Here is a 12,063-nt window from a genome sequence, read left to right as displayed (position 1 = left end):
ATGATACAATTATTTTTATTTATATAGCATTAATTATAAAATCATTTATTTCAATATATTTTTTGATAATTTGATTTTTAGAAGCACTTCTCTTGATTCATTAGTCATTTTCACGAGAGTAAAAATTTTACAACAATACCTAAAAATTTTACAATAATACCAAACACAACGATTGAGAGGCGAGGATGTGAGAGGAAAAAACAAGAAAAGAAGCAACTAGTAGAGTTGAGTAATCAAATCGATCGAATTGTTCAAACTGAATAAATTAATTTTTTTAAAAAAATTGAACCGAATCAAACCAAATGAATAGATAGTTAAATTGAATAAACCAAAAAATTAGAAAAATAAAAAAAAATGATAAAAAAACATCATTTTTTATATTTTAATCGGTTCAGTTATTTCTATTTTTCTAATGCGGAGATCGAATTAAATCGAAATGGTCGAAACACTCAAATTTGGAAATTAAACAAACCGAAATATAGATTGAGCTGAACTACTAATTTTGACTGGTTCCATTTAACCAAAACGTTATTCACTCTTAGAAGCAATGTTATTTGGAGCATACAGAACCAAAAGGAAGACCAATATACTAATCAACAAGTAGTGATGGATCACTTTGCCAAAAGGCCCAAAACATATGGTTGCTTGCTTTTCACTTAAGCTTTGCCAAGTCTGCTGAAGGTAATCTCAACTCCATCAGCCGGTTTTGGATGAGGGAGATAGGTCATTTGGGCATTGGGATTGACCAGTTCCCACCTACATGAGGAACACAATTATGCATTAATTAACAATGAGAAAATGAAACAGATTGAACTGATACATCAAAGCAAAGGGAAAAAGAAAGAAAGAAAGAAAGAGCTTTTGGTCCTTACTTGTAACCTACAGCCAAGTGATGGATAAAAATGGCGACTTGTAGCTTAGCCAGCATGTTTCCTGCACACAATCGCGATCCCCAACCGAATACCATGTGTGTTCCTGGCTTTGCTGGTGCCTGAAGAAGTAGGTATTGATCAATCACAACATTTTCTTGTTCCCTTAGCTAGATTGAATTCGGGTACAGACAGTTATAACTTACATCCCATCGATCTGGATTGAACCGCATTGGATCATCGTAGTTTTCTGGATCGGTGTGGAGATATCGATTCCAAACGATTATTTTCCATCCTTTGGGAATTCTGTAACCTGAAAGATATCTCAAATGTGTCCCTTTGTAATCAACATCTCAAATGTCGGCATACAGATCAATACATATATCTTTACAGAACAATTTGGTTTCCTACCTTTGTAATCAACATCTCTGGTAGCAGTTCTGAAAAGGAATTGAGCAATGTTGGCCATTCTTATTGTTTCTTCTACCACCTACAGATCAAAATTGAGAGGAAATTAAGACTAATCCGGGTTCTCTAATTCAACTGAGAAGAGAAAAAACAAAGAAGATTCTCAATAACAAACAGTTATCAGAATCCGAGGAAGATTAGCCAAACAACAACCATATACGATTAATACACCTTATTTGTATACTTCATTTTTGAAATATTATCACTTGTAATAAACTCGTCATTCTTCTCCTGGCTGATCTGCATGTTCTCCTCCTACAACCGAAATATCCCAATACATACAAATATTTATGTATTATAAGAGAGAAGAACAAGAAGGGGAATAGGAATCAAGAATTGGGATTTTTTTGTTTCTTTTTGTGGGGTATTTTTTTGGTGTTTGTTAGTTGTGCGTACCCTAAGCTTTTGGAGAACGTCGGGGTACTCGGCGAGATAATACAATGCCCACATCATTGCAAGGGAAGTGGAGATATATCCTCCAACAAGAAGGTTAACAATGTTATCAATCACTTCCACGTCCATTAATGGCTTCCCTTCTTCGTTCTTTAACTTCATCAACTCTTCCATTAGGTCATCTTTGTTCTTTGATCCATCCACTCTGCTCTTCTTCCGCCTTTCGAGCTCTTCCCAAAATATTGCCTCAGCTTTCTTGCGACACTACAAATTAATTTGTACGTACATCAATGTTGTCGCAATTAATTAAACTTCCAGCGCCCTAATAGAACTAAATCAAACTGTTGCATGATGATATGTCTGGAATATCAAACCAAATTTGTGTGTGACAGAAATCGTGCATATATTCGTTAACTTTCAGACACATGAACGACCTGAAAGAATTACTATTGTGTTACATTTACCCGAAGAGCATGGTGGTAAGCTGTTCCAGGAAAGTCGAGAGGATAAGCTCTATAACCTCTAGTCACCTGCACAAGCAACTCTTCAAGGGTATCCACAAGAGGCCCTGGTTCAAAGCTTGCGAAGAACTTGGCAATGTTCTCAAACGTCACCTGCAAGCATTTGATAACAGAGATCTCACAAGTAATTAAGCAACCTCTATGCAAATATATAAATAGAAGTAAAGAGACCCTCCTAATATTATACCTTCTTAGTTTCTGTGTAAGCTACGATTCTCCCCTTCTGAGCCCAGGATTTGAGAACTGCAAGGAGGCGGGGCTGGACCGTGAGAGAGATGATGCTGAGAGCTCGAGGTTGGTTGATGGCAGTGGAAACAAGGGATCTCACCCTCCAATGGGCTGCCCCTTCCACTGTAGCCAGGGAGCGGGTGCCTAGGAGCTCAACAGAGGGCCAGTCAATGATGAAATCAATGCTTGATTGCAGCACAAACTTGTTGGCCGAGGGCGAGCATGCTATTATTGCCGGCGATCTGAACAGGTGGCTTCTGTACATTCCAACTCCATCACCATACCTGATCACACGAAGCAAAATCAATTGGCACAGATATATATATATATATATATAGTGGCAATAATGATCGATCATCTTAATTACTGACTTGCTGCGCTTGGCGTTGATGAAGTCATCGGGGCGGCGAAGAACCTTGAAGTACCAGAGGAAGGTCGGCATCTCGCCAAAGAAAGGAAGGCCCATGTGGCCAGGAGGGAGCTTGGCGGCACTAAGGCAGAGGCGGGCGTACCAGACGTCGTTCCACCGCCACAGCAGCCACCCTACCAGCGGCAGAGCTCCGACAATCCACACCACCACCCAGACTTGCATATCTGAATCTCTCTCCATCGTCGGGGATGCATTTCCGGCGCTTTGTATATATATATATATATATAGTGGGGTGAAAGATTCCTTAAGAGATTATTCTCTCGGCTGGTGTGGCTCCAAGAGAGAATAATTCCATTTCTTAATGACTTCATAGGAGACTTGGAGGGTAGTTGACTTGGTTTAAATTTTGGTAACATTCTTAATAAAATTAATATTAAGAATGTAATTGCAAAGTAGAAAGGTTCAACTGAGATTAAGAATATAATTTATGAATTTATATATATAATTTTTATAATTTTAATTATATAATAATTTATAAGTGTAAATATATATATATATATCTGCGTGTATATAAGTTGTGGGCGTGAAGTGAAGCAGTGGGTGCAGAATCAATGGGTGCACATTTAATCATAGTGCAAGCACAATAGAAAAGTGGAAGAATATTTAAATATTATTATAATATATATGTGTATGTGCGCTTGGTGAGTAAATGGCATAAAATAGTAGGCTGTACATGAATGTCATGATTAGGAAGGAAAGTAAAGGGGTTTAAATTCATGGTAAATTGAAGAAAATTATGGGCTGAATCTTGATGGCTAAGGCAAATTTGCCGAAGTAGGCAGATGTGAAATTGAGATCAAAAGCGAGCAAAGAGGATTTTGGAAGAAATGGAGCTTGAGGAGAAGAAATTTTGGCACTGAGCAAGAAGGCAAAGAAGACAAGAATTGGTCATTTAAAGAGAATAATTTGAGTGGAATCTGCAATGTAATGAGTATAAATAAGGGAATTTGGATGTGAAGACCTAAAGCAAATTGAAGGCAAAGAAGAGGTGTAAGGGATTCATCAACTTGAGGTAAATAATCTGCCTAAATTAGTTAATTAGCAATTAGTTAATATGTAAGCTAATTAATTTGGTGGTTGATGTTTAGATTAGCTAATTTAAGAAATTAGTCGATTAAAGAATTGACTAATTCAGTAGACTCGCTAGCCAAATGAATTTAATTATGGGTTGCTAAATTAATTCTTGACCTTGCTCTGTCAATATTTTATTAAGGATTTGGGTGCGTTAACGGTATAATCTATCAAGCAACTAAGTGTTAATATGCTTCGTGTGTAAATTTCTTTTGTCATGACTTGTATAAGATGTCAAGGAAGTGCCTAGGTATGGAGCAGTGGATATTTGACCGTGAGGGTTCTAGGATGAGGTCATGGATGGAACCACTAGGAGCTACTTAGAGCCTAAGATAGGTGCGGTAGACGGTCTTACATGCACGTAACACTTCATTTTTATCTATGATGTCATGCTCATTAATTTATTGCATTGCATATTGCCTTTACTGAGTCCCTAGACTCACCCCTTTCACTCCCATTAGCCACATAGATAGTTCGAGGTCCGGTCAGGGGAACGCGGTGTATGTCGAAGATTAGCTGAATGATGAGAATGGCAACCCATGACGGAAATGCGACCTAGTAACATGTGTTTGTCATGTAGCTATTTTGTCGTTGTATTGAACGTTATTTGTATTTCTCAGTTGAACTTGTTACTTTTAATGTGTATTTCGTGTGAATAAGTTATGATATACCCTAATTGCAGTTTATTAATCTGTTTTTAAGGCACGGGTCATATTCGAGACTCGAGTGTCATTTCGTTGCAAATGAGTCTTAAACCTCGAGTTCTCGATGGCTGGAGACAGTGAAGTCTGGACCCCACTTAAGGTGCCCACTTTATTTTATTCCCCCTGTTATTAGGGCATAGTCGGCCTCCGGAATAGGACTCACTAACATAACCTTGGGTTATGATGACACCCAATAATGGGGACTGGGCGTCACAGAGGGTGGCTTATTACTAGTCGACTGAGTAGGATCTCCGATGTCATCAATGATAGATACGGACTAAGTAAATGTTCAAATTACTCTGGCTAATGGAAGAGTTGACGTTGGCAATTGCTCAGTCATTAGCTTAGTTTTAGTAACAAGCATTCACATCCCATCAACCACATAAGAAGCATACAGAAATAGATCAAAGCAAACACAAGAAGCATACAGAAACAGATCAAAGCAAACACAAATATACTAAACACCCAGAAAACAATTACACCTATATGGGTTTGCTTCACTTTGCTTTGTCAGTTCTCCCAAAGGTAATCTCAACTCTATCAACCGGTTTGGATGAGCAAGATAAGTCATTTTGGCATTGGGATTGAACAAGATAATTAGCCATTTCAAATCATGTGATTATTATATATAGATTAACAATGACAAAACGCAGAAACTAACAAGAGCAAGGAAGAATGAAAAGAGAAGACGAAGAGTTTTTGGTCCATACTTGTAACCTACAGCCAAGTGATGAAGAAAAATGACGACTTGTAGCTTAGCCACCATGTTTCCTGCACACAATCTCAGTCCCCCACCAAACACAAGGTGTGTTCTAGCCTTTGTTGGTGCCTGAGGAAGTAGAATATGTAACATTCATCGATCACAACTTCTTTTTTGTTCATTTGGTCTTTCAGATTGATTTACATCCCATCTGTCCGGGTTAAAGCACATAGGATATAAGGCCCAATCTGGGCCTTATCATCGAGAAGGCCAAGAGGAGCCGAGCCCATGTGCAAAGGGAGCCCTAGGGCTCCAAGCTCCCTTCCTCTTCTCTGCAACAGCCGGCGATTCCTTCCTTAGAGGCGTGGATCAAGCTTCCCCCTTCTCATCCCCCATTCACGAATCGGAAATCTCGCACCTTTCCTTCCATGGCAGCAACGTCTTCCCCTCTTGCAAGATTTATTCAGCAACCGACTCCCTCTTCTCGATCTTTCTCTTGCGCTATCTTCTGTTCTCTCTCTCTCTCTCTCTCTCTCTCTCTCTCTCTCTCCTTCTTCTTCTCAGTGCTGTGGGTGGCCGGAAATCGCAGGTAAGAACGTAGCCCTGTGCCGTCATTCCATTGATTTTGATTCTGTGTGGGGTTGCGCCATGGCCAAGATTGATGGTATCTTGGTCCGTGGCTTCGAATCCCCTTTGCTCTCCCTCGGTTCGGTCTTTTCTTCTCGGATGCCATGTGCGATCTTGCTTCTTCTTTTACTTCTTCTGCTTCCTCTGCGTCGTTTTCTTCTTTTGCTTCTTCTGCGTCGGCTTCTTCTTCTTTTTCGCCATGAACCCTAGCCCCAAACAGCAAGATGGCCGTGGCTTGGCAGCCTCCGACGACAGTGGTCGGAAACCACCGCCGCTGGCCGACACTCAAATCGATTGAATTGTTCAAACTGAATACATTAATTTTGTTTTAAAAAAAAATTAAACGGAATCAAACTAATCGAATAGATGTTAAAATTGCATAAATCAAAAAATTAGAAAAATAAAAAAAATTGATAAAAAAAGCATTATTTTCTATATTTTAATCAGTTATTTTTATTTTTTTAATGCGGACACCGAATTAAATCTAGATCGAAAGAGTCGAAACACTCGAATTTGAAAATTAAACAAACCGAAATATAGATTGAACTAAACTGTTAATTTTGACTGATTCGATTTAACCAAAATGTTATTCACTCTTAGAAGCAATGTTATTTGGAGTATACAGAACTAAAAGGAAGCCCAATACACTAATCAACAAGTAGTGATGGATCACTTTGCCAAAAGGCCCAAAACATATGGTTGCTTGCTTTTCACTTAAGCTTTGCCAAGTCTGCTGAAGGTAATCTCAACTCCATCAGCCGGTTTTGGATGAGGGAGATAGGTCATTTGGGCATTGGGATTGACCAGTTCCCACCTACATGAGGAACACAATTATGCATTAATTAACAATGAGAAAATGAAACAGATTGAACTGATACATCAAAGCAAAGGGAAAAAGAAAGAAAGAAAGAAAGAAAGAGCTTTTGGTCCTTACTTGTAACCTACAGCCAAGTGATGGATAAAAATGGCGACTTGTAGCTTAGCCAGCATGTTTCCTGCACACAATCGCGATCCCCAACCGAATACCATGTGTGTTCCTGGCTTTGCTGGTGCCTGAAGAACTAGGTATTGATCAATCACAACATTTTCTTGTTCCCTTAGCTAGATTGAATTCGGGTACTGACAGTTACAACTTACATCCCATCGATCTGGATTGAACCGCATTGGATCATCGTAGTTTTCTGGATCGGTGTGGAGATATCGATTCCAAACGATTATTTTCCATCCTTTGGGAATTCTGTAACCTGAAAGACATCTCAAATGTGTCCCTTTGTAATCAACATCTCAAATGTCTGCATACAGATCAATACATATTTACAGAAAGAATTTGGTTTCCTACCTTTGTAATCAACATCTCTGGTAGCAGTTCTGACAAGGAATTGAGAAATGTTGGCCATTCTTAGTGTTTCTTCTACCACCTACAGATCAAAAGAGAGGAAATTAAGACTAATTCGGGTTCTCTCTAATTCAACTTAGAAGAGAAAAAACAAAGAAGATTCTCAGTAACAAACAGTTATCAGAATCCGAGGAAGATTAGCCAAACAACAACCATATACGATTAATACACCTTATTTGTATACTTCATTTTTGAAATATCATCACTTGTAATAAACTCGTCATTCTTCTCCTGGCTGATCTGCATGTTCTCCTCCTACAACCGAAATATCGCAAAACATACATATATTTATGTATTAGAAGAGAGAAGAACAAGAAGGGGAATAGGATCAAGAATTGGGATTTTTTGGTTTCTTTTTATGGGGTCTTTCTTAGTGTTTGTTAGTTGTACGTACCCTAAGCTTTTGGAGAACATCGGGGTACTCGGCGAGATAATACAATGCCCACATCATTGCAAGGGAAGTGGAGAAATATCCTCCAACAAGAAGGGTAATAATGTTATCAATCACTTCCATGTCCATTAATGGCTTCCCTTCTTCATTCTTTAACTTCATCAACTCTTCCATTAGGTCATTTTTGTTCTTTGATCCATCCACCCTGCTCTTCTTCCGCCTTTCGAGCTCTTCCCAAAATATTGCCTCAGCTTTCTTGCGACACTACAAATTAATTTGTACGTACATCAATGTTGTCGCAATTAATTAAACTTCCAGCGCCTTAATAGAACTAAATCAAACTGTTGCATGACAGACATGTCTGGAATATCAAACCAAACTTGTGTGTGACAGAAATCGTGCATATATTCGTTGACTTTCAGACGCATGAACGACCTGAAAGAATTACTATTGTGTTACATTTACCCGAAAAGCATGGTGGTAAGCTGTTCCAGGAAAGTAGAAAGGATAAGCTCTAAGACCTCTAATCAACCCCACAAGCAACTCGTCAAGGGTATCCACAAGAGGCCCTGGTTCAAAGCTTGCGAAGAGCTTGGCAACATTCTCAAACGTCATCTGCAAGCATTTGATAACACAGGTCTCACAAGTAATTAAGCAACCTCTCTAGGCAAATAAATAAATTGAAGTAAAGAGACCCTCCTAATATTATTATACCTTCTTAGCTTCTGTGTAACCTACGATTCTCCCCTTCTGAGCCCAGGATTTGAGAACAGCGAGGAGGCGGGGCTGGACCGTGAGAGAGATGATGCTGAGAGCTCGAGGTTGGTTGATGGCGGTGGAAACCAGGGATCTCACCCTCCAATGGGCTGCCCCTTCCACTGCACCCAGGGAGCGGGTGCCTACGAGCTCAACAGAGGGCCAGTAAATGATGAAATCACTGCTTGATTGCAGGACAAACTTGTTGGCCGACGGCGAGCATGCTATTATCGCTGGAGATCCGAACAGGTGGCTTCTGTACATTCCAACTCCATCACCATACCTGATCACACAGAAGCAAAAGCAATTGGCACAGATATATATATATATATATATAGTGGCAATAATGATCGATCATCTTAATTACTGACTTGCGGCGCTTGGCGTTGATGAAGTCATCGGGGCGGCGAAGAGCCTTGAAGTACCAGAGGAAGGTCGGCATCTCGCCAAAGAAAGGAAGGCCCATGTGGCCAGGAGGGAGCTTGGCGGCGCTAAGGCAGAGGCGGGAGTACCAGACGTCGTTCAACCGCCACAGCAGCCACCCTACCAGCGGCAGAGCTCCGGCAATCCACACCACCACCCAGACTTGCATATCTGAATCTCTGTCCATCGTCGGGCATATGCATTTCCGGCGCTTTGTGTATATATATATATAGTGGGGTGAAAGATTCCTTAAGAGATTATTCTCTCGTCTGGTTTCCGCCAGCCGACAAGGCTGGCTCCAAGAGAGAATAATTCCATTTCTTCATGACTTCATACGAGACTTGGAGGGTAGTTGACTTGGTTTAAATTTTGGTAACATGACATGAAGGTTATCTGGCTTATAGGGCGTTACTCCCAAGGCCGAGGGTGGCCTATTACGTGTCAACTGAGCAGGATCTCCGATGTCATCCATGATATATACGGACTAAGTAAATGTTCAAATTACTCTGGGTAGTGGAAAAGTTGATGTTGGCAATTGCTCAGTCATTAGCTTAGTTTTAGTAACAAGCATTCACATCTCATCAACCCCACAAGAAGCATACAGAAACAGATCAAAGCAAGCACAAATATACTAAGCACCCAGAAAACAATTACACCTATATGGGTTTGCTTCACTTTGCTTTGTCAGTTCTCCCAAAGGTAATCTCAACTCCATCAACCGGTTTTGGATGAGCAAGATAAGTCATTTTGGCATTGGGATTCACCAGTTCCCACCTGGATGAGCAAGATAATTAGCGATTATTTCAAATCATGTGATTACTATATACACATTGACAATGACAACATGCCGAAACTAACAAGAGCTAGGAAGAATGAAAAGAGAAGACGAAGAGTTCTTGGTCCTTACTTGTAACCTACAGCCAAGTGATGAAGAAAAATGGCGACAATTGTAGCTTAGCCAGCATGTTTCCTGCACACAATCTCAGTCCCCCACCAAACACAAGGTGTGTTCCAGCCCTTGCTGGTGCCTGAGGAAGTGGAATATATAACATTCATCGATCACAATTTCTTTTCTGTTCGTTTGGTCTTTTAGATTGACTTACATCTCATCTGTCCCGGTTAAAGCACATAGGATCAGCAAAGTTTCCTGGATCGGTGTGGAGATATCAAGTCCAAAGGATTACTTTCCATCCTTTGGGAATTTTAACCTGCAAGACATAACTGGATGGTTAACAGATCAACAAAGCTATGTCACAGATCAATACATTTTCTTTACTTATCTTTTGGGTGCATGTTATTAAATCTGTTCAAGAAAGAATTAATTTGGTCTTCCACCTTTGTAATCAACATTTCTTGTAACAGTTATGAAAAGAAATTGAGCAATGTTGGCCATGATCTTATGTGGTTTCTTCTACCACCTGCATATCAAAAGAGTTGATAACCTGGTTTCTCTGCTTCAGCAAAGAGAAAAGAAAACGATTCTCAATAACCAAACAGAATACACCTTATTTGTATCCTTCATGTTTGAAATATCATCACTTGTAATAAGCTTATCATTCTTCTCCTGGCTGATGTGTATGTTCTCTTCCTGCAATCGAGATTTCGCATATATATCAGAATAGAAGAACAAAATGAGTAAACAAGAATTGGGAGATCATGAGTTGAGGGTTTTTTTTTTTTCCCCTTTTGAGTGTTTGTTAGTCATACCCTAAGCTTTTGAAGAACATTCGGGTCCTTGGCAAGATAGTACAATGCCCACATCATTGCAAAGGAAGTGGACATATATCCTGCAATAACAAGGCTAACAATGTTGTCAACCACTTCCTTGTCGCTTAATCGCTTCCCTTCTTCGTCCGTTAACTGCATCAACCCTTCCATGAGGTCATTTCAGTTCTCGGATCCATCCAGGCTGCTGTTCTTCCGCCTCTCCAGCTCCTCCCCAAAAGATTGCCTCAGCTTTCCTGCGACACTTCAAATAAATTTGAGCAAATCAATTGAACTTCTAGCCATAGAACTAAATCAAACTGTTGCACAATATGGATGAATCATCAAACCAAGTTTCAAACGAAATCATAATCATAGTTTATAAGTCACGGATGACTGGAAAGCATGCTATATAGTTTACATTATGGAGAATTTTATGGGACATTTACCTGTAGAGCATGGTGGTAAAGCTGTTCCAGGGAAGTTGAGAGGATGAGCTCTAAAACCTTGAAGCAACCCCTCAAACAACTCGTTGAGGGTATCCATAACAGGCCCCGGTTCAAAGCTCACGAAGAACTTGCCAATATTCTCAAATGTCAAATGTCACCTGCGAGCATTTGAAAATGGCCGTCACCAATTTGAGTCAGTAAAAATAGTCTCTTTGCGGAAAAAGTAAGAAGACAGCTGCATCCAAATACGACCCTCCTTTCCCGAGATATTATACCTTCTTGGCTTCTGTATATGCGACCACTCTTCCCTTCCGGGCCCAGATTCGAGAACAGCAATGAGGCCGGGCTGGAGCATGAGGGCAATGGCGGTGAGAGCTCGAGGTTGGTTGATGGCGCCGGTGACCAGGGATTTCAGCCGAGAATGGGCGGCCCCTTGAACTGCCCCCAGTGAGCTGGTGCCTACGAGTTCGACAGTGGGCCATTCCAGGATGAAATCCCTGCAAGATTGGAGCACAAACTTGTTGGTTAAAGGCAACACGGCCGGCTCAAGAGTTATTTGGGCCCTAGGCGATAATTAATTTAGTGATTTTAAAAAACATAATAAAAATTATTAAAACTGTATTTTTTTATTTTTAAGTGTAAAATTACTAATTAAATTTTTGTATTCTAGTTAAGAAAATAAATTTTTTTCTATTGACAATACAACCAAATTACTTAGAGATAATTGAACATAAATAAAATTACAATAACATTTTATTAAAATTACTTAGAGATAATTGAAATACTCATTTTTATTAAAATTACAATAACATGAATTGTTAATAATATTTCATAAGCTATTCATGCATTTGAAAAAGAATTTACCCTTTTTATAAAATTTAGTATCACAAATGGTGTTTTCATTTTTATAGTTATAATTTCTTTTAAAATTTT

The 12,063-nt window shown here is 39.5% G+C and overlaps 2 protein-coding genes across 12 annotated transcripts; both read right to left on the bottom strand.

Moving 5' to 3' along the window:
- Positions 1 to 500: 500 nt before the first annotated feature.
- On the bottom strand, positions 501 to 11,606 carry LOC127789818 (ent-kaurenoic acid oxidase-like). Of its 11 annotated transcripts, none has more exons than XR_008020659.1 (16): positions 11,406 to 11,606; positions 11,131 to 11,288; positions 10,685 to 10,946; positions 10,313 to 10,565; positions 10,081 to 10,185; positions 9,885 to 10,005; positions 8,926 to 9,751; positions 8,513 to 8,837; positions 8,264 to 8,413; positions 7,802 to 8,062; positions 7,579 to 7,662; positions 7,351 to 7,429; positions 7,149 to 7,255; positions 6,946 to 7,064; positions 5,395 to 6,825; positions 501 to 756 (listed from the first exon to the last, which is right to left on the bottom strand). XR_008020659.1 is itself a non-coding variant. In XM_052318827.1 (16 exons), exons 8-16 carry the CDS (start codon positions 9,162 to 9,164, stop codon positions 657 to 659), a joined length of 1,464 nt encoding a protein of 487 aa, XP_052174787.1. In that variant the 5' UTR covers positions 9,165 to 9,751; positions 9,885 to 10,005; positions 10,081 to 10,185; positions 10,313 to 10,395; positions 10,482 to 10,565; positions 10,685 to 10,946; positions 11,131 to 11,288; positions 11,406 to 11,588; the 3' UTR covers positions 501 to 656. The 11 variants fall into 11 exon arrangements, 10 of the variants coding, with proteins under 10 accessions (XP_052174787.1, XP_052174790.1, XP_052174792.1 ...); XM_052318827.1 differs by lacking the exons at positions 5,395 to 6,825; positions 6,946 to 7,064; positions 7,149 to 7,255; ... (1 more) ...; positions 7,579 to 7,662; positions 7,802 to 8,062 and adding exons at positions 873 to 991; positions 1,076 to 1,182; positions 1,281 to 1,359; positions 1,509 to 1,592; positions 1,734 to 1,994 and having other exon boundaries at positions 10,313 to 10,395; positions 10,482 to 10,565; positions 11,406 to 11,588; XM_052318830.1 differs by lacking the exon at positions 5,395 to 6,825 and having other exon boundaries at positions 11,406 to 11,603.
- LOC127791024 (ent-kaurenoic acid oxidase 1-like) lies at positions 9,649 to 10,855 on the bottom strand. The gene is made up of 5 exons (XM_052320754.1): positions 10,685 to 10,855; positions 10,482 to 10,565; positions 10,162 to 10,185; positions 9,896 to 10,005; positions 9,649 to 9,751 (listed from the first exon to the last, which is right to left on the bottom strand). The coding sequence occupies exons 1-5, from the start codon at positions 10,853 to 10,855 to the stop codon at positions 9,649 to 9,651; spliced, it is 492 nt and encodes a 163-aa protein (XP_052176714.1).
- Positions 11,607 to 12,063: the final 457 nt, after the last annotated feature.

The sequence above is a fragment of the Diospyros lotus genome, chromosome 14 (assembly GCF_014633365.1).
Source record: "Diospyros lotus cultivar Yz01 chromosome 14, ASM1463336v1, whole genome shotgun sequence".
Lineage (NCBI taxonomy): Eukaryota > Viridiplantae > Streptophyta > Magnoliopsida > Ericales > Ebenaceae > Diospyros > Diospyros lotus.
The sequence above is the reverse complement of the archived record's forward strand: the minus strand, read 5'-3'. Positions and strand labels throughout refer to the sequence as shown.

Bases quoted from the DNA above. Each gene is read 5' to 3' on its own strand.
- LOC127789818 (XM_052318830.1), bottom strand. From the start codon at position 9,164: ATGGACAGAGATTCAGATATGCAAGTCTGGGTGGTGGTGTGGATTGCC. The intron at 7,256-7,350 runs GTAGGAAACCAA...GATGTCTTTCAG, and splicing joins CAGAGATGTTGATTACAAAG to GTTACAGAATTCCCAAAGGA. The intron at 7,065-7,148 runs GTAAGTTGTAAC...CTAGTTCTTCAG, and splicing joins TCAATCCAGATCGATGGGAT to GCACCAGCAAAGCCAGGAAC.
- LOC127791024 (XM_052320754.1), bottom strand. From the start codon at position 10,855: ATGGAAGGGTTGATGCAGTTAACGGACGAAGAAGGGAAGCGATTAAGC. The intron at 10,566-10,684 runs GTATGACTAACA...TCTCGATTGCAG, and splicing joins ATGTTCTTCAAAAGCTTAGG to GAAGAGAACATACACATCAG. The intron at 10,186-10,481 runs GTGTATTCTGTT...TATGTCTTGCAG, and splicing joins ACATGAAGGATACAAATAAG to GTTAAAATTCCCAAAGGATG.